We start from the raw sequence: 27,029 nt of genomic DNA, 5'->3' as shown, positions 1-27,029 counted from the left end.
CAATTAGTTCTCCTTAAATGAAGGAAAAAAGCAGCAGCAGCAGGAGAAGGCTTTAATCCTAGAGAAGCAGCTAAGGGATCCTGTTGACAAAGCAGTTTTTCCAAAGCCACAACAGAGGGAGACACCGGATATTACACAAGCTTTATCAAATTCAAAAGACATCTTCTTAATTGAAGGACTAGCTCCTTTCCCATCACAAGGGCTATGCAGCCTCTTACAACTATCAGCAATATCTGTCGTAACGTGTTGTTTGGGAAGCAGGCAATTCATGCAGCTGCAGCTGCTTTACCCATCTCCAGAGCAGGGAATCTTGCCCACCTAAATGCTACAGGTAGCTTTCAATATTGCAGATTGGTGGGTGTTTAGGGGGAAAAATATCAAACAGCAGGAGCAAACGAAGTAATTAATGTCTGAGGAATTGTGAAACAATCAGGGCAATGTGCTGAAGTGCGATGAGGAAGCTCTCCGAATTAAAAAAAAAAAAAAGTTCTCTGAAGATCATAAATAAGACCGCTATATTTTGCTACAGCCTGTAGTCATCTGAGACGTCCCACAGCAACTCACAGGCACTCAGCTCAGCGGCGATCCTGGAAATCAGACAGACTGCAGACGCCTCGTACGGACAGATTTCAACAAGTAAACAAATGCTGCTTTGCTCAGAATTAGTTTACAGCTGAACTTTCTCATCATTTCTCATCACGAGAGAGGCCAGGATCGTAGGTAAGTCTCTGAGTAAAAGGTTTCCATCCACCTTCCCTCGCCCCGAGTGAATAATTTACACTTACCTAATCAGGCTCGATCTGTAAGCTGAAAGGGGTCACAGGCCAACATGGACTAAAAGGTTAGACACAGATTAGTGAAAGCAGTTCCTCCTAATCACATTTTCAGTGTTGACTCACGGACAATCCCTTTTCCTCCACCTCCCATCGCCAAACACAGGAAAGCAGCAGCCCAGCAACCACGACATGAGAATTAAGCTTTAACCCAGTGTTCAGGATTCAAAGCGAGCAGCGGCGAGGCGGTCCAGAGGCAGGGATGCCGCGGAGAAACCCCGATGCCAGCAGCACAGTCATCGCGGCGAACTTGGGCTGGATTTCCTCAGGTCTTGAGTGGAGGGGGGCGGCGGGGGGGGGGGGGGGGAGAGAGAAAAAAATATATATATCCCCTCCCTATGCCCAGCGGATCTCTTGCGGTTCAGGATTTGCCACAGCGGGGGAAGGAGGGGAGAGAAGAGCGGGGAGGGGGCTGGTTAGGCGGTAGGCAGGCAGGGGGAGGGCGGAGGAGCCCCGCGGCCGGCGGGCCCCGCTCCCCTGCGGGGACTCCCCAGCCGGAGGGATGGGCATGGCCGCACCGCGCCCCTTATTATTATTATTAATAATAATTATTATAATTATTAAATTTTTTTCTCTTTTTTTTTTTTTTTCAGTGGAAAAAAAAAATAATAAAAAAGAGGGGATGGGGAAAAACCAATGCTAATCCAGCTGCGGAGCGCTCAGGCTGTGCTGCGCGCAGCCCCCACGCCCCGCGGTCTTTCCGCGGGTGGCCCCGCTGCCGTCAGCGCCGCGCTCCCCAACTCGGCCTCCTTTCTGCCCCGGCGGAGGCCGGAGAGGTTGCTGCATCAAAAATCCCACCTTGCTGCATTATTCAAACTTCACGTCTTCCCGCAGGCTGCAATTGGAAACGGGGAGCCGAGCGCTGGTGGCTCTGGCGGTGCTCCGCTCAAAATCGATCTCCTTGCAATTCGGCTGCTCTGTCATTAGGCGTCATTGTAAAGCTATTTCTGCAGGAGCAACCAAACGGGAGCTGCTGGATGTTCGGAAAAACAAGGCAGAGTAAAGAGGGAGAAACCAGGGATTTTATTCGGATAAAATCCAGAATAATACTCCTCTCAGGCAATTACGCTCCCTGAAAACATTAACTACGGAAACACTTCACTAAGCCCTCTCTGCCATGCTGTCAAATCATTTTTCCCCCTGTAAATCCTTGAGGTTAAGGTTACGTGAAAGCAGCGCGCTGGTCCTCAGGTCCAGAGGCAAAGCGTACCGTCGGCACCCCCCGAAAGCAGCCGCCTTGCCTTGTGATCGAAGGCAACGCTGTGCACTTCCTCCTCGCCGTGGCCCCGCAGGCTGGAGAGCTGCCCCAGCTCCAGGTACAGCACCTTCACGGATCCATCGCCGCTCGCCACGGCCACGGTGCGACCTGAAATTCAGAGCAAAGTTACCCAGGTTTGCAAAGGCAGCAGGGAGAGAGCAGGGCTGGAAGTTTGGGGCTCGCCGCTTTAAAGACGAGCCACGTTTTGCGTGCTCCTGTTTTCGGAGATAAATGATGGGAAAGTTGGATAGATCAATGGTAATGAGATTGGGTTTCGGAGTGATTAAGTGAATCTGGAGACCCGGGCACGCTGCTCATTAGGCGCACAGCTATTCTACCTGCATTTGGATGCAATTATTTAGGGCCAGATTCCGACATGCAGGCTGAGCACCAGATGCTCTGCTGATAGCTGGAGGTGTCAGAATCAGACCACGCTGTTACGTTGCTTTTCTTGTACAGCACTGCAATGAAGGAAAGGGCAGGTTTCCAGCCAGGTTCCGGGGAGGTCAGGCATCTAGCTGAACCGAGTGCCTTGCTCCCTGAGAGCCTTATGGAAAAGCCAACCCAAATTAAATTTGGATAGAACTAGGTCCAATGGTAGAAAAATAAAAAATTGGAAAAGGTTTTAAAGAGTTCTCAGCTTCCATGTACTTATTTATGAACCAAATGGACTCGGTTTTCATCGCCCTCAATGAGGCAGAAAGTGTTTATAAGTTGATTGTCTTTCTGCTTAAATAACAGCACAGGTAACAGCTGGTAAGCGATACGTTTGAAGCACTTTTATTTATCCAGCCACCAGATACGCACTCTCTCCTTTCAGAAATTAACTATAATAGTCATGAGTTTCACGTACAGAAAAAAAGAAAAAAAGAGAAAAGATCAATACATTCATTTCAGAGCAGATGTGGTCCTCCCAACAAAGAGAGCCTTGCATTCCAGTCATGATCCTGGGCAAACACCTTTTTCTATTAGGAGCAAGTTCAATATACCCTCCAAATGATTACAGCTCTTTTTATGTATCAGTATTTTCTCTCCAAAAGCAAAGACATCACCAGCAGACGAATAATTAATATTGACACTGACAAAGTCAATCGGACACTAAGGCCGTCATTTTGGGGAAGATTATGAAAAATGGGAGAGATTTGGGCCATTTTTAGTCAACCAAGTTTTTTAGTTATTTGCCAAGAGGCCAATGGGAACACATTACCCATCAGAAGTCCTCACAGTTTTCACCATGTGCAAGCCATAGGGGCTTGGGCATGACTACATGATTTATCCCGGGAATATATTGTCTGTCCTTCCATCCAAACTAACTCTTAACAACAATCTTCAAGACCCACTGGCTCCACCCGTGAAGTAAACAAATGCTGTTTCTCCATTTATGAAAGCAAAGGCAGAGTCTAACCCAGCTTACAAATGCGCTGAGGATACTTAATCACGCGTTACGCTTAGCGTGGCCATGGATATCCGTGTGAGAAAGGCAACTAGAAAGTAGAGCTAACCATGATAAATATGCCCTATTTGCAAACCTTTATAACTACCCGGCTTCTTCATCTAGAACAAAGCCTGACACAGCAAAGATCTGTAGGATGGATTAGAGTGTCCAAAGCAGCAGATGTGAATATTTATTATAAACTCTCTTCCAGCAAGTCTTTGCTGACAGAAGCATTGCATATGGATTTCACTTGCAGCCAGACTCTCCAGGCAGTCGCTGGGATGACTTCTCCAGGAGCCAAATAAATGCCATTTCGCCTGGAGCCCTGACACTGCAACAGCTGGGCAGGGGGTTAATGTCACTTTCAGCTTCTTCAGACCCGTAACGAACGCGCTCGTTAAAAACAGAGAGGGACAGTAGCTGCACAAGGTGCACCAGCAAACCGCTCGTGCCTCCCCGCGCCGGGGAAAGGGTTGAGGTTTTCGGGGCAGCCCTGGTGAGGATTGAGTCATTTCACGCACAGTTAGTGCCAGCCACGCCGCGACGTGCTACGGCTGCCAACTACGAGCACAGCGACTTCCCTGCTCTCTGTAGCAGAAGGATGCACAAGGCAATGCGTGCGAGAGGGGAAGAGAGAGGGGAGGGGACGGCGCAAAATGAGAACATCTCATTTCTGTCACCCTTTATGTCAACGCTGATCTACGCGCTCGTAACAATTTGCTCATTATAATGTAAATTTACTCCCTCCTTCCTTCCAAAAGGAGATGTTTCTTTTTTGGAAAGAGGGAACAAATTGTGTTTTATTGCTCTTTCAAAATGTTCTCCAATTAGGAAGCCAAACAAAACCTATTACATAATTGTCATGCAAAGCCCTGTTTTTATGAAGGACACTCACGCGCCAACAAAGGCACTTTGATATAACACTCAGAGGCAGACAAAAGCCTGGAGCTATTTTTTTCTTCATACACCTTAGGATGAATTGTCAGGTGGGGCAGGTCTGGGCAAATTCACTGAACTCAGCAATTATGCCGAATTATACTGAAATGAGCAGTTTCTGGTTAGTAGATGCAAAGCTCTGAAGAATGAGACCTCGAGATCTCACAGCCTTTAGATCTCAAACTCAAGGTTTGAAAGACCTCAAACTCACAAGTTTTCAGTGTCTCCAGACCTTGAAGTCACAAGGTTTCAATGTCTCAAGACCTCAAACTCACAAGAAGCTGCCTCAGATGGGCAACCCAGGGAGCAAAAACGAAGCTTGGCTCTGGCTGGCCCCATGCCCATCCTGAGCTCTTACTTCTTCCTCAAACTGGCAGACAGGAGTGATGACAAAGCACATCTCCACGCCAAAGAGACACTACAGTAGCAGCCTCTGTACTAATTACAGCTAATTTGCTGTTGCCCATTGCTAGAACGTAGGCACTAATTTTTCTGATGTACCCCTATTACATCCTTAGAATAACATAAGCTCTGACCATCTGGTCATTTGCTTCAAAAAGGATGCAGTGAGTTAGGAAAGGTAGAGAGAATGGCAGCAAAAGCAATGAGAGGGATGAACAACGGTGCAAGCAATCACTAAGAGGGATGACTTACCCTTAAAAAAAAAAAATCTGTATGCTAAAATGTATGTCTTGTAACAGTCCCATTTCTTCTGGGACATGACTGAACTCCCTCTGAGTAACCCATGCCTTTCAGCTCCTCTTTATTTTCTTAGCATTTCAGTGAGGTATGGCTGCAGGTTTCCAGCCCCAGCATCCTACAGAGAACAGCCTCTGTTCCCAGTCTCCCACGAGCCGCCTCACCACGCTGCTGCTTCCAGCCTGGCAATGGCCTTTGTTGGAGGCATTGATTAATTGCTAATGCAGTTCTGCTGGTTGGGCCGGAAATATACTCGTACCTTATAACAACAGTAAAAATCACCCGTGCCCTTTTAGAAAAGTATTTCTGATATTAAAGACGTATCCTGATGCTGTTTTGAGACCAGAACTGAACCTAAAATCAATTAGTACCTCAAATGATGTGGTTACTGCGATCACACGTACCCTGCTGTGGGGAACAGGGTAATTACGATGAATTTATCTTGTATGGACATCTGGCCCAGCCAATTTTTCCAAATGTACATCAAATTATGGAACAAAGAAAGGCCGTAGCCTTTAAGTACAAAAAGCAAGAATCTGAAAAAGAAAAAAAAAAACACCAACAACAAAAGTAATTTTGCTGGAGTCTCCACATTGACCTAACGTGAGCTTAAATCAAAGTTACTGCACTGCCTGAGGCTCAGTTATGTTACATGTAACAAGCAGCACACTTTTTCTCCTCTGTGAGGAACTTTGCATACCTCTGGTGCCATGTCAATACCAAAGCCTCACATGTAAACACAATAAGAAATCCATCTCCTAATTTGAAGTGGGGGCTAAACGTAAAATAGGGCTGGTGCGTTGAAGCACCTGAATTTAATTTGCGACTGCGTTTCTTCAGACCACAAAACCAGACAAGATTAATTTGCTGGGTTGATAGAACCAAATTACCTAGGGTGGAGGTAGGAAGACCTCTGCTTGTCCAACGACAGCTTGACAATTTATATTCCATAAGATCCTAATGGAAAGCACAGCTGTGATTACCGTCTTCTTTGTAAAATGAATTTTGAGTGAAACCTTGCCAAGACAAGGTTAAGCAGTGTTCCCCTGGTTTGTGTGTTCAAACAGCTGGAAGCAAGGCCATCTTTGGACTGGCAAAGCAGAGCAAGCAGACCAGGTTAGAGCTGTTAGGCGCTGGCGGCCAACAGATGCTGTTGGCCGAAGCCTTAAGATTTCGTCTGAAAACAAGCAAGCCACAACCATGGGGGCTGTCATGCAGCTCGTTTCTCCAACAGCTGGATGCTGAGCTGTCTTTGGAGGGCAGCTAGCAGATAAAACCTGCTGGCTGGCTCCCAGTACGCATGACACCTGCTGTGGTTCGCCACATGCATGCTTCCACGTCTGTCCAGAAGGCAACCAAAGCTCTCATTGGCGAGCCCATTGGCAAGCAACAGGTACCTTGAAGCATTAAGCTTTTCCTCAGGCAAACCAATTGAGAAACCACCTAACACCCAATGTCCAAATTCTCTGGAAATTCCTGTTTTGGCAGACAGGTTCTTCATGTTCCTAGAGGGTTTTAGCAGCTTAGTGGTTAATAAAATAGAACTGCAACAAAAGTTACCAACACCACAGCTTACTGTAGCATGTTAGGCTCAGACACTCACTCTGATAACTAGCACTGTTCTCTCTCTCAGAATATTCTTTTTTTTTTCCATAGACTCATCAGATAACATTAGCTCTTGGTCAGCTACAAAACAAAATGAGGAAAGTGAAAAGAAAGAAAATTCACCTGTCTGCAGCAGCAGCTTTTACACCTGGAGTAAGGGATGCTGGATTTGGGCAACTGCTTCTAATAAAGGCAGGGCCATTATTTTAGGCTTCATTGTAAATAATTCAGATGTAGTAACTCAGCCAATTTAAAAATACTCACACCGCCTAACCATAAGCAAAGCATTCATCTTCAAAGACACAAGTCCTGTAATTTCTTTTTTCATTAAAATTATGACCTTGCATGGATTTAAGAAATTCTGCTTATCGTAACTGCATAGGGAAGCCTGAGACCATTAGTGATGGCAGAGATGAAATAACGTATCAAAGAAAGAAAGGAAGAAAAGCTTTCATCAATAGGGAAATGATTTTTATACACATCAGAACCAATTTAAAGAATTCTCTGGGATCAATTTAGATAGACAGAAATGCTTCTCAGCATTTATTACCTGTGGAGGGAATATTGATCCCATCCATTGATTTCTCCTATGCACATAGAGCAGCATCTGTTTTGGTTTTGTGGTTTTTTTTTGTTTGTTTTGTTCTGTTTTTTTTTTTTTTTTTTTTTTTTTTTTTTTTTTTTAAAAGAAAGATGCCCCGAAGTGGAAAGTATCAAGAAAATACTTATATTTTAAGGACTTCCATTAATGGTTCAACCAGCGTCATTACTCAGAACTTTTCAACTCCATTCAAGAGTAGGCAAAATGTAATTCAGCTTATTTTTTGCACATGATTGTTAGTCAATACAGAGAAGAGTTTTGCTGAAACCATGCTCATCAAGGGCTACTAATTTCTTATGTAACATATTGTGCCAAACAGATTTTCTCTCCTGTTCCTGTTTTTTAAAGGCATCTCTGCTTGGGATGATACTATAAATCAGACACACAGCCCTCTTGGATTACATTCCCTCTGCCTGAAGACCTTTGGTTGTTACTGGAGCTGCAGCCACGTGCACCAACACGACGATCACCCAAGCCAGAGGTTCTCCTGGGAACACCTCTGTGCTACGTGGAAAAAGCAACATACCCCAGCCCCTGCCTGGAGCAGTCTGCAGTCAAAGAATAATTAGAAAAAACAAGAACCACCACAACAACAAAGGCGGCAAATAGATCAGGGAGGAAAAGGCTACAGGTAATTATGAGCTTAATTAGCCATGATACCACTGCCTGGCCATAGTTAAATGATTTATGGGCATTATGGCAGCAGGAGAGGACTTGGGTCCAGAGTCATGTCTAAGCACTGCACCACGTAGAGGTGCTCAGGCTGCCCTCTGGAGCTTCTGCCCCCTACACCCAGGTACGAAGAGCTGGTTCGGTGCATCCACAGCCAACGTGACTTGCTTCTCAGCCTGGGCGCTGCACGGCATGACAGCGGCTTTCTGACCTCCAGATCCCGAGTTGGCATCACTTATCCTGCAGAGAAACTCCAACTGCATGGGCTCGGATCCTCCCCTGGGAAATGGGAGGAAATCACGAAGCTGCTTTACAGCAGCTCGTGGTCTGGCCCACAGTTTTACTTGGTAAGAAATCAAACAAAACGTTAATTTTGAGGAAGCGGGGAGGAGAAAGGCAGATGGGAAGGTTTCCAAACACTACAATGCAAGATTCTTCATGCAAATGTTAGCGTGCTTGCCTAAATAAGAGTAAATAAAATGCTTAACAGATGCTGCAAACTATGATTGCAGTGGCTGTAGATAAAATTCTTCATTACTGTCACACCATGCAGAATGTTATTTACCAAGCAACTGATTTCACCATACGATAGATGTTTTACATTTTTTTTTGTTCTATAAACAGCTTTCAACAAATACAGCAATTATTTCTCATCTTCCAAGTGTACACTACGTTCTGCTTAGGAATGCACTTTTTTGACATTGTTATAAGTCCTCCACTCTTAAACGTGAATAAATCCTCCTAAATATTCTCCTCTTGGAAATAACGGCAACCCCCTCCTCCCATTGCCTTCCCATTGTGTTTATTTAGATCTTTCCTGCAAGAGGACATAGAAAAATAATCTTGAGCAGGCTGTCATTCACTTGCAGCAGTTTACTAAATATTCTCAATAATGGAGACCGAAAGACAGGCTGAGAAAGAGCAAAGTCCAACAATCTGCTGATATAGGCTTTTAAAATATTGTTACCAAAATAAAATCCTTTTGTCATTCTCTAATGTAATGACTTTTTTCCTTCCTCAGAAGTATTTACACAGACAGAAATTTGGCAAACTATATTAGGGAAAATTAGCTCATCTCAGAATGCACTTACACTCGTGACTCACCTTATGCAAGTGAAGCCACTCAAAATCAGTTTAATCATGTGCCTAAATGATGGTAGGATCAGGGCATCACAAACAGATTCATTATGTCAGTAGGGAGCTACAGCACGAGGTCTTGTAATGAAGAGATTTGCTTTTGTTTGGCTTTTAGCAGTACACTAAGGGTTAGACCTTCAAAGAGAAAGGCGGCTTTATCAACTGCGTGGGGGCATATCATGCAAGTTTCCTAGACCCAATATTTAAAGAAGGTAGTAAGAGAAAAGTAAATGCAGAGAAGTTTCTCAGGCAGACTGCTCAGGTGGAAGGTGAATCCCCTGGAACACAGAAAACCTCAAATTATCCATGCAGTGCGTTAACACAAGTACAGTTATTATCTTTAAGAACCCGTGTGTAGAGATTTGTCCTGGATGAAATGTAAGTGTGTGGCAGGATATGGCCCCGTGCATTTCCCCTGGAAGATAAGGGTCTGGAGTGATGTTTGGCCACTGGACAAAGAGGACTTCTCTCAACTTCCTACTGTGAGGAAAATGTGACCTAGATGAAGGGGCATTATTTCCAGATCTTAAACAGATCTCAGAACTCAACAAATCCTTTTTCAATCAAAAAATCACCAGAAAGCTACTTATAGCAAAGAAAGCATTTATCTGATAGAAGAAAATCCTTTCTATAAAAGAATTTAAAGCTTTTTTTTATAAGGATTTCTAGACCCAGACCATTACTGCAAAGCTACCTTTCAGCTGGACTTGAGCTTGTTTATATTAGATTTTATTTGGCCTTTTGGTGGCATTTGGGATTTGGAAAATGGTTTGAAACAAAATAGAAAGTCTTAAAGCAGAAACTTTAGGAGCAGAGTCTTCAAGATGTAAAAATCTTTTTGGATGTGGAAGTGAGGCATGATTGAATACATTCAGAAGATAATCAAAAGTAATATTTTAAGAATAAAGGGAAAGAGAATCTCCACCTTTTGCCCAGAACTGGAGTTTTTGCTTGAAAATTTCTCCCAAAGAAGAATATTTTTGTGCATACAATAGGAACACATTTGTGTAGCTTCCAGTGTTACCTATAATATCTGTATGTGGGCACATGTCTCCAACTGAATCTACCTTGAGGGGAGAAAAAAAAAGAAACGTCACAGCAGAGTAGTAACCTCTGCAGGATTGTTGGTGGAGAAACCTCAGAGCTGTGGCATCAGCAGTGCTGTTCCTCTGCTTGTGCTTGTGCTGCCCAGGGCAAGAACATGACAAAAAGCTCAAATTTTAAGATGCTGCGTGAAGAGAAGGCAATGGAGGAAAAGAGTACAGATCAGTATAGTCTGATGATCTTCAGGAAGGAATAAATCTCCATAAAGATGCCTGCAGAAGTTGTGAAGCTGAAACTCTGCTTACAAAGAACTCTCTGAAGGACTTTTCGTATGATTGTGAGTGCTCCAGAACACAGGTAAAGTTCCCATTAATGTCTGATTCTGAAGAGCAACTTCTTCCCTTCTGTTGAACTTGAATATTGGCAGCAGCCTATCCCCAACTGTATTGCACGTAATATTATCTCCACAATACATTAGCTGGTTTCTTGGTGTTCTGAGAGTGTGAGAAGAAAAAAATATCGCACTTACGTTAAATAAAAATTTTCATTTAAAATATAAAATTTATTGATGGGCTAACTTGGAAAAATTAAGTCACAGTGAAACTGCTGTTACCACAAATTGAAATTTATTCTAGTTTCTGCTACAAGTGAGGTCCCTGAATATAGATTTGGGCGTAAAAACATGCTTTCCTCTGAACTTCCTACTTGACTGCAGCTGTATGTATTTTGGGCATCAATATATGTCTCATTTTTAAGAATTCAGTTAAGTTGAGCAGTGTATAAGGACAAGAAGAATTCCACACATGCAGGAACATAGCTCCGACTAATGGAAACACCACTTTAAAGGCATTCAGAGAATAGAAGATAACCTTTTATTAATATTCTATTCTTCCTCCTTTCCCCACTCTCTATTTTCAGATGCCTGCAGCTGTTCAGCTAAAGCCTCTTTGATCCTCCTTTCAATCTCAAATGATAAGATAGATATGCTTGTGTTATGGAAGAGGAGACCAGGATGTGAACGGTGACTCATTTTTCCCTTGGACAGCATATGCAGCATCCCTTCCATTAACACGAAGGGAATGGCCAGACACATAATAGTTTTTTGACACAGGGTGGGATTCATCTCATCTGCCCTTGCCATCCCATAGCAGAAACCAAGTAGTTAATTCACCTGGGCTCCAGAAGAGCAGTTTTCAGTGAGAAAATCCTCCTTTTCAAAGGAAATCACCTGCTGCTTTTAGACAGCAATGGCAGGTGACTGTGCACCGACTAGGAGCAACTCTCCATTTCTCTTTTCAGACACCTGAGCCACAGAGGGATTAAATCCCGCTTGGAATTTGAAAAAGAAATTTTCCTAATTTGCACCAATGGCAGACTTGTGTATACCAGAGCTTCTGAATGGAACTAGGCACTTGTAGGCATCCCAAGGCACTTAAATACCACTGAAAGTCAGGTTTATGTAGGCATTGACAACTTAAACCCCATCCTTAATAAATAAATGCATGCAACTACCATGCGGTGGCAACAATCCATAATATAAGAAGCATTCAGTAACAAAGCAGATCCTGTGCATCATCAGTGTTTTGTAAACCTGATAACTCTGAGATAAGAACTCGTCTCCACTGTATGTCCAGGCTTACTGAAATGAACAGTAATTAACACATCCTTTTTTCACACAACAGTTTCAACCCCAAGAGCCAGCTCTTACACTGCAACCAATAATCTCTGCTGAAAATAAAGTCCACCAGGAAGGTGGAATGAGACAAAAGTTTTGCCCATTGCTCTGCAGGCCTGGAAGCCAAACTTAGCTTACTCTTAGAGCAGGCATTACTCCTAGTACTCCTTCAAGCATGAGTCCTGAAAGCTGCTACTTCAGAGAAAAAGCACTTTTGAGGAACAATATTATTTATCTTGCTTCACCTCACCATGTTCTGCCTAAATGTTTTATCTCTGAACGTGCTCCTTAAACAGAAGTTTGGTGTCCTGATGAGCCTGGATCAGGGCAGAAGCTCTGGGTAAACACTGCTGATTCGTAATGCTTCTAGCACTCATCAGGCTGTCCTAGCAAATAAGATGACACTTCCATTCTGTCCTTAAAGCTAGTTTGTTGTTACCATTATTATTTCAAGCTTTGAGGATGATGTAATGTACATGGATTCTGGTTTCTGTCAAGCGAGCTCCTTCCTTACACGAAAAGTGCTGTTAATGCACTGCCAGGAGAGCCAAGCCTGGCTCCTGCTGCGTCCCAGCCTCCAGCTTCACCTGGGGTTTCCCTGCTGGCTCTTCCATGCCCAGTCTTTTGTAACTGTCTGGGTATTTTCTACACCGACCAGAAAGAGATGAGTAGAAAAAAAGTGTTCTCTGTAGGTCCTCACTCCATAGCTAGCCCCATGACGAGACTGAACAAGTTACTTTATTTTTACATGTAAGTAGCCAGATAGGTGGCTCCAACGCCATCCTTAATCTTCTCAAACTTCAGCTCTCCCAACTCATAAGTGGGTTTATTTTATCTGTTTCTGAACTTTTCAGAATTAAAAAAAAATGGTCATTTTTAATCCTATCTTTTCTGGCTTTCACTCAGTGTCTGGTACAATGGAGCCTTCAGCCGTTGCCTACACTATCACAGTAATTCAAGTGAAACAGAGCTTTACAGAGTGACTAGTATCTTTCTTCCACATTACAACTGAATAGTATTTTACCATGATAGTAAAAACAGACAGACACACAGGAGGGGTATGAAAACAAAACAAAAAGCACAAGTAGCAAAACGGGCTCAATAATCTCTTTGCCAAGTAAAAGCTCAAACAAAGAGCTGACTTTTAACATAAGCATGTTATTGTCAACAGCAGCATCTCTATTAGGCTTGTTCCCTTTCCTAAACATTCCTGTTACTGTCATTTCTCAGGTCTGTCATATTCTCTGCCTTGACAGCACAAACACTGTGCCGTAACATCTGTCAAAGAGGCTCGCTGATTTCCTCCATCTTCTGACACTTGCAGGTCTTTAATACCAGGCTGTCAGAGCACCGAAGAGAAAGGCGGGTGCTTCCTTGTTCAGCACTGTTACTGTGACTACCATCACACATACTTTAATCATTAGCCTCACACTGCTATGAAATCCTGACTTTCATGCCCTTGGAGTCCCATGCTAAGAAATGCTGCCGGCATAAATCTATGGCAGGGGTTAGCGAGCTCAGTTGCCCATGGAGGTGTCTTTGTAAAAGGAATTCTTTACATTCGACAAAGCTTATGTAGTTTCTTAAACTTTCTTTTGTGACTTTTTTTTTTTTTTGAGAGGGGAGCTGCAGTAGGTGTAACGATTATTCAGTGACAGGCGTAGGTGAAACCCGGCTGCTTAAAATAAACCTCTTTACACCTGGGCTGTTTTGTCCATAGGTACGCTAAGAGAGCAGACGAGCTTGGTGGGCAGTAAGTTTTCTGTAGTGCAAAATGTTTTTGATCCAATATTGAGATGAAACCAAGAGAGAAGGAGTCCAGGACAATACAGTCCAGTACAGCACTCGCTTCCCAGGTAGCATCTCCGTGTTCCTCTTCCTGCTGCGCTCTTCTCCCCAGGGCAGCTGGATGAGCGAGGTCCAGGTTGGCAACTACTCTGGGATCGCCATTTTTGAATGTGTCCTGTCTTAGCTTTATACTTTGTGTACAAAAGAAATGAAAAAGCTGGCAAAGAAGATCTTTGAGCCCACAGATCTGGGCACTGTCCTGAGCTGTTGCAGTCTCTACAATGCTAACTCCGGTTAATTACATGGTATGGCCTGGCTCCAGAGGCCCTACAATTAACGGGTTTCCAGAGCCTCATCTCCAAGAGCTGAGCATGTGCTATGCAAAATGCATACTCTCAGGTGCCGTGAGCTAGGTAAACTGGCAGAAACCACTGCTGGATGTTGTTTACCTGGCTTCTAAGTGTCTGTACTGGTGCCCCAAGGGTTTCTATTCGCGGAGAAGAAGGGAACAAAAACCCAAGCCTTTAGCACTTCAATTGCCCAGGAACATTTGCTGCAGGAACCTAATAACTTTAACACCTACAAATCCATGAACGCCCTGCAAGAGCATTAGTGAAGCCAGAGACTTGTTACTGAGCAGGGGCAGGACAAGCCTGGAGATCCGTTCCAGTGACAGCCTTGCTCCCTGTCAGCACACATCATCCCATGCCTCAGCTCCCTGTCCACGATGGCAAGCGATAACACCGCTTTGTTCAGCTTATCTCCTTCCACTGCCTGGGGCAGGGACTCTTACAGCTTGCCCAGCGGAGCCTCGAGACATTATTAAAAAAATCATAAATAATAACAAAAGTGTTTATTGCTGTGAGTCAACAGCAGATCTCCAGACTCTGTGTGGACGAAGGCATCAGCTGAACCATCGGAGATAACACACGGTGTCACCTCCTTGGGCTGCTCCGCTCCCGCCGCTGCCAAACTGCTCTCACCTCTTGTCAAGTGACGGCTAAATACTGTAAGGAAATGCAGTCTGGCTGCTATTGCTTACAGTAATGAATGCTGCTGTCGAGTGTAACAAATGTCCTATGTCATGGAGGCATTTATGACACTACTCCTGAACCGCTGGATAGCATCCAATAAAAATCTATGGCGAGGTAATGGGACGTGGCTGGGGAGTGTTGAAAAGGGATCCTAAGTTAATATGGTTCTATAGTATCAGGAATGTGCAAAGCATCTTGTAACACCACAGCCACGTGATAGTTAAAGAGCAGAAAAGCTCACTGTAGGGTAGATCATACGTTCTGCAGACTGATGGTGCTTCGAATGCCGCTCCTGACATTTCCTGCCAAGGTTTTAAGCAGGGTTAACACTTTTGACTGTTTTGTGGCACATTCCATCTTTTAGGAGTCTGGAATATATGAATTGCTCTTCATTTGTTGTCCTGGACTGATGGGTACATTACTGCCTTTATTCACAGACAAAAAATAAGATAAAATAATTCTTTTGGGTTATTCATCCACTGCCTGAGAAGCCAGCATAGGTCTGAATGAGTTTGGCTCAGCCCTGCAACTTGAATGCTCTTTCAAGCCTAAGTCACAGAATCACAGAATCACAGAATTTCTAGGTTGGAAGAGACCTCAAGATCATCGAGTCCAACCTCTGACCTAGCGCTAACAGTCCCCACTAAACCATATCCCTAAGCTCTACATCTAAATGTCTTTTAAAGACTTCCAGGGATGGTGACTCCACCACTTCCCTGGGCAGCCTGTTCCAGTGCCTCACAACCCTTTCGGTAAAGAAGTTCCTCCTGAGATCCAACCTAACACTTCCCTGGCGCAACTTAAGCCCATTCCCCCTCGTCCTGTCACCAGGCATGTGGGAGAACAGACCAACCCCCACCTCGCTACAGCCTCCTTTAAGGTACCTGTAGAGAGCAATAAGGTCGCCCCTGAGCCTCCTCTTCTCCAGGCTGAACAAGCCCAGCTCCCTCAGCCGCTCCTCGTAGGCCTTGTTCTCCAGGCCCCTCACCAGCTTCGTCGCCCTTCTCTGGACAGGGGCGTAGGAAAATGGCGCCCCGCGCTTCCTGCCACAAAATGGAGGACGTGGCGGGCCCGGGCGGGGTGAGGCGCGCACACAAAGGAGCGGGGCGGCCCCAAAGTCCCTGACATGTAATAGTTTCCAAAACAAAAATATCCTGTTAGACCCAAGTAGCCTCTCACATACCAGGTTCAGATAGAAAATATGCTTGTTGTTCTTTGAGCTTGCCATCTGCAATACTGCTGACTGCTCAGAGATGTCAGGTGCTCTCTCCTGTGCTCACAGAGCCAGATACACACCAAAACGAGGGAGATAAGCCTCTGTAAGTCCAATCCATCCCCTTCCTAGGACTGCATAAGGACAGGTAGTTTTAATCATTTTCGTTTAAATCTAGGTTTTCAAAGTGACCTGACAAGTCGAGGCATCCACGTTTCATTTGCTGGATGGCTTCAGCTAATATTTAGGCTGTCACAGTCTCCAAAAGAGGGAAGATTGCAGTCTTCCACTGTTGTCTTAACTTTTCTCACCACTTCTTCTCTTTATATTCTGGCAAACCCTCAGTGATAGGAGGTAACTTTAGCTTTTATGCTCTTAGAAGAATTGAATACAAATCCCCATGTATATCTTTCATATCTAACTACATGATTTTCTGCAGCCTTCCTGTTTCCTTCCAGTTTACCCCCAAAAGCTCCTGGTGAGTACCTCAGTGTTCCCCTTTCTTAGAAAATGTGCGCTGTGCTCTAACAGCTCCTTTCCTCCTCCATTGACAATCCTCCTTCTTCTTGTACTGAAGCTCTACCTCTACCTGCAGGTGCTGCTCTCTGTGCATCTTTCTTGGTTCTCCCATGTCCCCCTCAGCTTCTGCATCAGCCCAGTTCTTTTTTCCAGGCTCCTCACTCTTTTAGGATCACCTGTATCAAAGCAGCCCTGCTGCACGCCACGGTTTCCAGCTTCCCACCTGCCTTTCCATGCAGGGAGCTCTACATCAAGCTAAAACATCTCCATCTCTGCCAGTCCATTGGTTTGCGTTTTTTAATTATTTTTGTTGTGACTTGTGCTCTTTTGATGATTTCTAAAGAAGCCCTGTGCATTTGGCTTTCAAAGCAGCATACTACTGCTTCGGCAAGCTCAGGGATTCCTACATCACCCTTCTGACAGGATAAAAAAATGACTGCACAGAGAATCACTTACAAACTCCACTGTCCAATGCAAATTTTAAACATTGTTGTAAATTCTTCCTATATTATTCTTAATTACAAAGTTTCCTATTAATATTGTACTGTGATAGTCCTATAGGGAACCAGAGCTACTACAGTGCCCATTTTTTAGTGTCATAGCACAAGGCTTACTCTTGCAGTGCCGTGTGGTTGGGACAGCACAGACCCAGGTCCCACTCCAAGAAAAGTCAGGCTGTGCGGTAGGGCAGTTATCACCCAGGCGCAGCCAAGGAACCTGCAACCTCTGTCTTTCTTCTTCATTTATATGGAAGTCCTCCAAACATTCTCCTCTGGAAATAAGGAAGAATGATCTTAGGGCAGAATTCCAGGAGTTTATTTTCTGTATAGGAAAACTGGGAGTTAGGTTATGTTCCCCACATTGGGAGATCTTTTGTTATAAATATGACATATTATGCTTAAATTAATCTGAGATTTCTATTAGATGATACCTTTGGTGTCTATTCTTTCTTCCCACTGTAAGCAACCCTTCAGACGTGCCACCTTTGAGATCATGTAGGTTCATTTAATTACATTTGTTTTAAATCAAAGTTCAAACCTGCTTCTAGATTTTCTGCAAAGCTTGAGATGCTCAGGATTGAGGTTTTGTTCACAGCAACTATAAAGGAAAATAACAGCCTCTATCTTCTTATACAAACTCTCTCCAAGTCCCTCGTATCCATCCAAGGTTTGATTCAGATCCATCTCTGATTTTCCTTACGCAGCACTAATAGACTTGTTAGGGAGCTAGTTTAGTTTCACAAGAGCTTTAGCAACGTAACCGAAGCAACCACGCCAGGATGCATAAATGGAATTCCAACAAGTACTTTTGAACACAACCTTTTCCCAAAATTGTTTTTCTGTAATTGAAAAATGTCTTTCAAATGGAACCACTTAGCATAGCTCTGAACTGTATCCAGAATGGTCATAAACTGCTGCTCACAGGCTAAGGGCCAAGATTTCAACTTCAGATATAAATGCAGTAGCAGATGCCAATACTGCTAACAGTGAAATCTGGCCTAATACGCTTGATTTTAACAGGTTTGTTTCTTTGTTCTCATTTCTGCTTGCAAAATCAAGGCGTGTGTTTAAAGCTGAGCTCAGAGGAAATGCTCTTTGAGAAAACTCGCCACGAAAACTCAATCCAACCCAGGTTCTGCTCTGCCTCAAGCCTGTAAGGGAGCCTTCCCCAGACTCCCTTACTTTTTATAAGCAACAAACAGACCAAGAGCTCAAGCTTCGATTCCTTCCATCTACACTGCATCCATGACATCTCCAGTGAATTATCATCTTCAGTTCTTTTTCTCACCACGTCCTCCCAAGTACTTATGACTCTCTCACACTGCCATCCCCATATGAAAACATTGCTGCTGAGATCATACCGCCGCTAGATCCAGCATTCTGCATTCCTACAAGAAACTCTAGCTTCTGTATTTACTCCAGCTGTTCCTGAACTAATACTTCTAGGATAAAATGGATGAAAATTCCAGCAGGAAGAAAGTAATAACTAGAAATAAATTTGTACGGTCTGTTTTTCTAATCCCCACTGGTAAAATATTTTGTTCCTTGCTATTTTGTTTTTGCACCACAATAAATCATGGGTACATTCCTGATTAAAGCTGAGGTCCTAAAGACATCAAGTAATTGTAAGAACCGTTATTAGAAAATCATTTAACTCTCAGAATCTACTGATTAACATAGAATTCATGTGATTCTTTTTGTTGTTATAAATACAGTTTAAATTAAAGATAATCTTCTAATCCACTCTATTAAAAACCAATTACAGCAAGAGTGCATTAACTAAGAATCAGTTGCACATCACAGAGACGTAACAGATCTAGGACGTTATTACCATGCATTCATGTGGAGGTGACTGAACAACTGGGGAGGACATCAATTAATCCACTTAATCATTTAATGCAACAGGCTTTAATTTTCTAATGAAATGCACAAAGTTGTCAGGTGCTGAAAGCATGCTGCCTTGTGAACGCTAACCACAGCAGTCGCTGTTTGGCAGATACTCTTCCCCTCGTTTGCAGATGTGGTATTGTGCTGTATACTGGTGCTTTTCAGGAAACGTGGAATTATTACGTTCAAAATTTTAAACAGAATTGTCGAATCCTCTAAATTAAAGAAAGAAGGGGGAAAAAAGAATCAAACAACAACAGCAAAACCCCATTCACAGGTTTTTTTGGATGCTAAAGAGATATTCTGCTTAAAAATTAAAGCCACATTTTCCCTTGGTACCTGCAGAGCCATAATTCAAATCCTTAAGTCAGTGAAAAGTGTTTAGTATTAGATCTGAATGAACAAAAGAAATCAATGGTAAATTTAGGATTAGGACCTGAATCTATTTCTCAGAACATTAAATCATGCCAGAAAACCTCCTTTTGAAACTCTCTGCACTACACGGATCAGTTCCCATCACAGACTGCCTCAGTAGGATGCATGGGCTAAGATTTTAATTCCTCTGAAAGGCACGGGAGTATTACAAATGGTTTGCATCATCCATTACCTGTATATGCAATTCGTATATCCATTTGTCTTCTGCACAACTATATTTCAATCTTATTTTCATTAGTAACTTGTACTCTATTTGGATTAATTATTAAATGAAAAAGAATATCATTACATACAGCCGAGATGAAAAGCCTGCAAATGGAGGAGCGTAATCCACTCATTGCCTCTCACAGTGTCATAAATCCACACATGCTTGAGCACTGAAATCTGTCACCTGCATTTCAGCACGGTGAAACGGCATCCCCTCCTCTAGCTCCACGCTTTAGTGCTCTGAAAACAGAGTGTGGCCCCAGTAGCTTTGTATTACTTATTGATATTCCTTGGGTCGCGCTAATCTGCCCTATGGAAAGAGAGAGTGTTCCTTGTTTCAGCCTGATTTATCTGCAGAGCACTTTTCCCTCGGTGCTTAACGCTGCAGATGTGGCAGGCACTCCGTCCTGGCTGGCTCAGCCCTGCCATGCTGGCTGGGGACCTGCAGAAGCGAGCATCCAGGGCCCCCTGACACCTCCTTCTCCTGATCCAGGTTGTCAGATCAGAAATGAAGCTTTTTCAGGATGGAAAGATGAACTTTAACACTTACAGTTTGGGGCTGCTAACCCAGGTTCTGAGGATCACTAAACTTTCCTCTGTCTTCTGTATTCTTCCTTCCCCAGATCAGGCCCTTCAGAACGTAGTTCCTGTCACTGTTCAGGACATAAATTAAGAGCTGTTTTTTTAAAAGCTTGGCCTAAGTTTTAAATATGACAATAATTAGAAGAACTGAAGGCTGAGATTTGATGATGCACAATAATGCTTGTTTCTTAAACTTGTTAAACTTGCTAAACTTTCTTAAGCTTGTTTCTTCATCTCACTGTGATTTTATACTAAAAGTAAGTGTAGGAACCTGAACCATTTCAAATTAACCTGGTTTTATCTGTATCATTAATTATTTTTAAGTGTGTCGTATAAACTAAGAGGCATAAGCTGCTCAAATTGCTCCCAGCAGAAGAGGAAAATTCTGTTTGGAGGCATAAAGGATAAAAAGGGGATCGAGTTAAGCAAGAGGTCAAGTGTCACCTCAAAATAGCCACCACGGGCTACAAGCAGAAGCAACAACAGCCAAGGGGACAGTCCTGGAATCGTTAAGGCTGGAAAAGCCCTCTTCAGGATCACCTGGTCCAACCATCCCCTACCACCAGTGTCACCCACTAAACGAGAAGAAATGTCTCCTAATTTCCAGCCTGAAACACCCGCGCACAAGTGGGTTCTGAGACCGAATTAAAACCATCACAGAGGTTTTGCACAGTGTCTGGTTTGCCTGGAGGAACAAAGACAACCAAGAGAGAGCTGGACTGTGTCAGAGAGAAGGAAAAAGAAGGGTCGGGAACGACAGCCAGCCGAGATTGTCCCTAGGAGATGGTGGGGTGGGCTGGCGGTCCTCCAGCGAAGATGGCTGAGTCCCACTGATTTCTAGACTGGAACTGAAAACTGATTTTTGCTGATTGATACCAGCCATTAGGAAAGTAGCTAAGCAGCAGGAGGAAAGAGTTAGGAAAAATGGCTTGCCAGCTAAGTGGAGTGATATCCTGAGACGGAGCATGAATCAGTGCGCCCATATGTTCTTGCCATCACACCACAATTCAGCATTCTTGTTTCCCTCCCGTCTATTTTGCAATTTGAAGACGAAGCAAAAATAAGACAATGGTGTGAATGCATCTGATCTGCTTAAAAAACAGAGATTTGGTTTTGTTCATCTTGTTTGTATTTGAGTGAACTTTACTAGCTGCATTTATATTGCCTAGTTTGCACAGTCTGGGGCCAACCTGGATGTTTTTAAGCAAGAATTATTCATTTAGCAGGAACAGGTAATTCACCAACTATCTAAATTGTTTAGGCAAATTCCCTGCACTATCAAAGCTTTTGCTTCTCATATGTTTGTGCAGGTTATCTATTACTCTCTCAAATGCATGCCTAGCATCTTTTAATGCATTCTCACAGCTGGGAACCCACAGCTGGATTTAAAAATCACGACTTCAGAGGCAAAACACCAACACCACCAAGTCCTGAGAGCCATCTCTGTCTGTTCCCACTACTGCCAAGCTCCCGATTTCTGATCTTAAGGACCTGATGGAGAATAAATACATGTTTCGTGTTTGATTTATTTCTATGTTATTAAATCCTGTTTGTGCTTCTCCCAGATACATGTCACAACGTGAACTTATTTCACGCCACGATGGATCGTGTCATCAGAAGTCATTATTCCCACGGGAAATCCTGCGGTTGCTAGCAGGCTTGGGAGCATATGATACTCCCAGCTCAAGATCTTGTGATCAGAATGAAATTCATAGTATGTAGGTAATTACATCTGGTCCTATCCTGTGAAGATACAGGCACTCCGAGGCAAGTGGGTCAATACTCTCTGTTTATATTTTCTCAAGATAGGAGAAATTCAATTTTATTCAGCTATCTCCCAGCGACTTTCTGCAACTATGTATCAGCAGAACTTTTTTTTTTTTTTTTCCCCACTTTTTATTTTAAAGATAAATTGCTTGGTGCACTATCAAGGATACTTAGAATTTAAGAATAGAACCTATTAGCCTGTCACTCTTCCAGAGACACAGACCTTGAAGAGTCTGAAGAAGTAGTCGTTATGTGACAGCATAATAAGGATGTCAGGCCCCCTCCCTCCTCCCCCAATCTTCTTGAACGACATTTTCCCCAGCAGGGAAAATTAATACACTTCAAAAGTTATAAAGTGCAGGAAAACATACATCAGCCATCAGCGTGATTTTCTAAAATGAAGCAGTGTGGAAACCACATTCTTAATCAACTTTCGTAAACCAGTTCTCTTCCTTTTTCTATTAAAAAAAAAAAAAAAAAGGAAAAGGAATAAAAAAGCTTCATAATGCTTTTACTGTGTAGCATTAGATTTGCTAGTGAAGTGTGGAATATTTTTCTTCTTATGTTATTAAATTTCAAAGACATACTCCTTAGGGCTTGTCTTAAGTCTGTCATCTGTGCTGCTAGTAAAGACTCTTAACACTTGGACAGCTCCATCCCTCCCCTCGGATCCCACCAGCAAATCAATCACAATGGCACCACCTCTGCTCGGTGCCGGCTTGCTGCAGCATGCCAGAAAATGTTTATATTTCATCACCGCTTAGCTGGGTTTTGTCATCGCTTGAGAGTTGTCTGTATCACTTAGGAAGAAAGGGACGTGCACAAAGGGGTTATCTCCTTAGCGTCAGAGGAAGCGTGATTCTATTATTGGATCATGGCAAGGAGAGCGGCTGGTATCTTGGACAGGATGGAAACCAGAGAAAAAGTTACCAAATCTAACTAGGGCAAAATAATAAGAGAAGGAAAGAGAAAAGAACAAAGGAAGTGAGAATGGAGATGGATATAAATGAGAGGAAAATGACAAAGGATTAAGGAATATGAATTGAGAAAATGTTATGTCAACAGGAAAAGTAAGCAAATAAATAAAAAATAAATTGAGGTAAAGGGAAACAAAATGAAACAAAGCCATCAGTTCCATCCTAAAATAAGAAGGAAGAATGATTACGGATGTTCTCCTCCCCTGCAGTGCCTTCTACACTATTTTCTAGGTGTGTGCAGAGAGGAATATGTAAATTATTGCCCATCGGTGGAATCAAACAAAAGACAAGCATCAGCTCAGGGAGAAAAACGTACCATTGCCTGACTTGCTGATAGTAGGAAGCATCACTTCCCGGTATCTGTAAGGACCACAGCAGAAGGTCAAGCTACAGAGCAAGCTGAAAACAGATGTCCTTGACAATGATTTATGTCAACAAAAAGGAAAAATTCCAAGTGCTTAGATGTTTGTGTCACTGACCTGCCCGTGTTCAAGGAAATATTAAGATGTCCTAGCAAACCTGTTTCCCCAGGAGGGCATAAGGCCAGAGAATCAGAAAGTAGATGAGAAGTCTGTGAGGCACCCAGAGACCACAGCTACATCAGGGACCTGCTGTGGAGGGGCTGAGCCCAGGTCAGGAGCCTTGCAAGTGAAATGGGAAGGGCCAGAATGGTGTTGACCGTTCTCCCTCAGCTGAGTTGGACCAAGCAGATCCAGAAGCATCCTGGGAGAAAAATTAAGAATGCCAAATGGTGGCTCCAACTGACCAAATGCAGAGAGAGGGCTTCTAGGCATTTCAGAAGAACCGATCAGTCACAGGAAGAACAAACGCTGCCTTTCCGTCGTATGAAGCTGAGAAGGCAACTGGTAGTTGGTAGCAGTTTAAAGTGTTGCCAGTTTCCTGATCAGCTCCCTGCGAAATAAAACAAATGGAGACGACAGATGATGATGTCCCTATCACTGAGCAATAGTTTTTGCTACACAAATCGTGTTATTTTGTGTTTAGAAGAGGCAGCGTAGTTGTATTATTGAAAGACTTGCTGACAGCTTCTGTTATAAATGGTCCCAAATGGCACCTCCTGCCATCAGTGATGGGAGAAAGATAGCAGCAGGCAACGTTGTGCGCTGGAGTTAGTTTTCCTGACTACTACTTAACGAAAAGGCAGGTTTTTTGTTTAAGATCGGATCTGTGTTTCTTAGTGGCTCTTAAGAATGCTCTCGATGGGAACTGTCTGCTTCGTAAAGTATGGTGGTTTCACACAGAGCCGCTGTCCTAGGACGAAATTATATAGTTTGACAGTTCTCATTGCAATCAAGCTTGGTGGGAATTGGCTTTAAGAGCAGTATGGCAAAGAAGACCTGGGCTCTTTTGGCACAGCCCAGCTTGGAGGTACTGTGCTTGCTTGTGGCAGGCTGCAGCCTCTCTCCTGCAGGTAGGGGTTTGCCCGGGAAGCCAGGCATCTGTGTAACCACAAGTGTGCTTATAATGGATGTGCTGGGAGACTGCAGGGCTCTTCCCCTCTGCCTTCACTCAGTGGGCTTCTCGACATCAGCTTTTGCTCTAACTGCACTTTAGACCATGCTGGGGTTAAACGCTTTCATTATTTTTCTGAATTTTTGCAATTTCAGTATTCTTTTTTTTTTTTCTAGAAGTATGCGTTAATCGGCCAACTGGGGTCACGAGAGTAGTCCCAGATTTCTTGCAGCAGCTATCCAGAAATTTCAAAGAATCAACTTGAAAAATGATCAAAACAAACAAACAAACAAAAAAAAAACAAACAGAGCAAGCTGCAAAATGACTTGGAGTTTTTGATAAATCAATAGAACCCAACTGGCGTGGTGCTTGATGATTGCTCTGAGCATTTCTGCAGGCACAATGGAAGAGAAAAAAGGCATGTAGAGGACTGAATTTCGCTGACAGGTCAAGTGCCAGCAAAGGTGGCTTTGCTGGCAGGCTAGCTAGGTCTCCAATTTACCCAACATAATGAACATACATTCTCTCTCCATTCTAAACCAAAATTAGAATCTGTCTGAATAGAAAAGTTTCTCGGTCCTCTAATTTACAGTCCACTAAATACACAAAATGTATTAAGCCTTATAATGCTCGTACTGAGGTTCTAATCATGTTAAAAATTGCATCTCTATAGAAAGCTTCAGGTGCGCCATTGTGGACTGATAACTGGATTTGCATCTCCTGTGGCCATGCCTGGAGCTAGCATTAAAGAAACTTACCTTGGAACAGAAAGAGATGATGTCAAACCTTCCTTAAGTGAAAGAAATGGAGGGTGTTGAAAGTGAAGGTGAAGAAAATTGGCCAGGAATGATTTATCTTTACTTTCTCAAATAAATACTGTAAATAAAAGTATTTTCCACTGTTAGTTTATGATGTCTGTAAGGTCAATTCCACCACACGAAGTGAATTACTGACCTTGCGGGAAATCCTGCCATCAGTTGCTGCAGACTGCACTCAGAACAACGGACCTTGTATTGAATTACATTATGCTAATTATTTTTCAAAGAAAACTTAGGGCAGTAACACTTGCTCTGAAATAAGAAAAAACCTGAGCACTAAACAGTTTCTATACCGAGATGCTCTTGACCCTGGAAAGAGCATGAAATGCACAAGATGGGGTGCAGGGAGGAAAGGCAGCACAGCCACACAAATTGCCTACCACAAGCTTGGTCAATGCCTCTACTACTGCTTTTGCCTGCCATGGTATTTTAATGAGTAATTACTGAGAAATAAGAGCAATAACAGGAGAGGAACTAGAAGAAAGAAATCCTTAAAAAAACATCAGGGGATTTTAAAGACCAGATTTAAGAGGGTCATTCTTTTAATTTCAATATTGCCAGCATAAAGCTTAATTTAATGCAACAGATCTCAGCTTTTATTTAGGCAGTTATCCTACTGCATTAATGGTAGAGAAAAAAAAAAGTCAATATTTGTATTTAATCTATTCTAGAGCCAAATAAACTTAACACTGCCCATGCCAAGTCCATCTGAGGCAGGAGGATCATTGGTGTGAGGACAAGTCCCATGTGATGAGATGTCTCACCTTGTACCAAAAAGCTCTCTGAACGTAGAGCCTCACCTCATCTCAGGGTTTCAGTGATGAAATTATGTCAGCACATCCCACCTCTCTCTTATTCCAGTCTCAGCACTCATCTGGAACCTCACAGGCACAAACCAGAAGGTGGAGGGTTTCCTCGTGAGAGAAAAAAGGTGACCTGCAGCTGCCTAACTAGTGCTTTGCCAAAAAATACTCCCTACAAGCATCAGAAGTGGAGGAGGAGATCAGAAAAGGAGGAGATCAAACTAGTGCACATTCTCATTCATTTACATTAAGTAACTTTGTATCTGAGAATAAAGCTGGCTGCAGAATACTTGGAAAGAAATCACCTGAAGGCAGATATGTTCACTGTTCTCATCTCATGGTCCTTTTGCATGCAAAAATCCCATTAACTCGTGCATTTAAAACACAGGATTCTACACAAATTTGCCCAGGCATCCTAAACGTATATTCATTTAGATACCAGAATAAAAACCCATCAGGCACTGCATACCTCTCTTTAAGAAGACTTCAGAAATACAGTTTGAATTCTCTTTTAAAGACGATTGAAATTTTGTGTCTGTGCTTGGAAAGAGGGAAGGCTTTTTTTCAAGCAATTTAGAACTACTCCTTCTTGCAGGTAAGTAGAAATCACTCATCCTTCCACCCATGCATCCTTCCATCCATCCATCCTTTCATCCATCCATCCATCCAGGAAGCTGCAAGACAGAAGATGGGGTTTGATTCAACTGCAGACAAGAAAGAATAGCATGGGCTGGGAAGAGGGTAAATAATTAAGATAACAGGGTAAAGAATTAAGAAGGTACAATGGTGGGGAAAGAAGGATTCAGAGAAAGAAATAGAAACCTGCATGCTGACTGAAATGAGAAATATGATATTCGAACGACCCAGTCAGACTCTCCAAGCAGTCATGGCAGGCAGGATGGCATAGTGCCGAAGGGTTTCTGCCGTGATGTGCCAGCACACAAACTGGTTGCCACCCACTTGGCCACAAGTCTTCTGCCCTGTATTACTGCTAAATTTTCCATTGCAGGGGTTTTAAACATTTCCTGAAGCTTCTGGTCTTGGCTACTGTCAGAAGCAAGACAACTAAGCAACTCCAGACAAACTACTGCTCTGAAGTGCTATGACAACGTGTTCCCACAAATTCCTGTC

At 43.2% G+C, this 27,029-nt stretch overlaps 1 protein-coding gene across 1 annotated transcript in view; it reads right to left on the bottom strand.

The window, feature by feature from the left end:
- Positions 1-1,397: 1,397 nt before the first annotated feature.
- The window catches only part of SPAG16 (sperm associated antigen 16), a 381,187-nt gene continuing 355,555 nt past the window's right edge, over positions 1,398-27,029 (bottom strand). Inside the window, exon 16 of the mRNA XM_032190097.1 lies at positions 1,398-2,199. Within this exon, the coding sequence (XP_032045988.1) occupies positions 2,021-2,199 (179 nt within the window). The 3' untranslated portion in view covers positions 1,398-2,020. The remainder of the gene's footprint in view (positions 2,200-27,029) is intronic.

The sequence above is a fragment of the Aythya fuligula genome, chromosome 6 (assembly GCF_009819795.1).
Source record: "Aythya fuligula isolate bAytFul2 chromosome 6, bAytFul2.pri, whole genome shotgun sequence".
Taxonomy (NCBI): Eukaryota; Metazoa; Chordata; class Aves; order Anseriformes; family Anatidae; genus Aythya; species Aythya fuligula.
The sequence above is the reverse complement of the archived record's forward strand: the minus strand, read 5'-3'. Positions and strand labels throughout refer to the sequence as shown.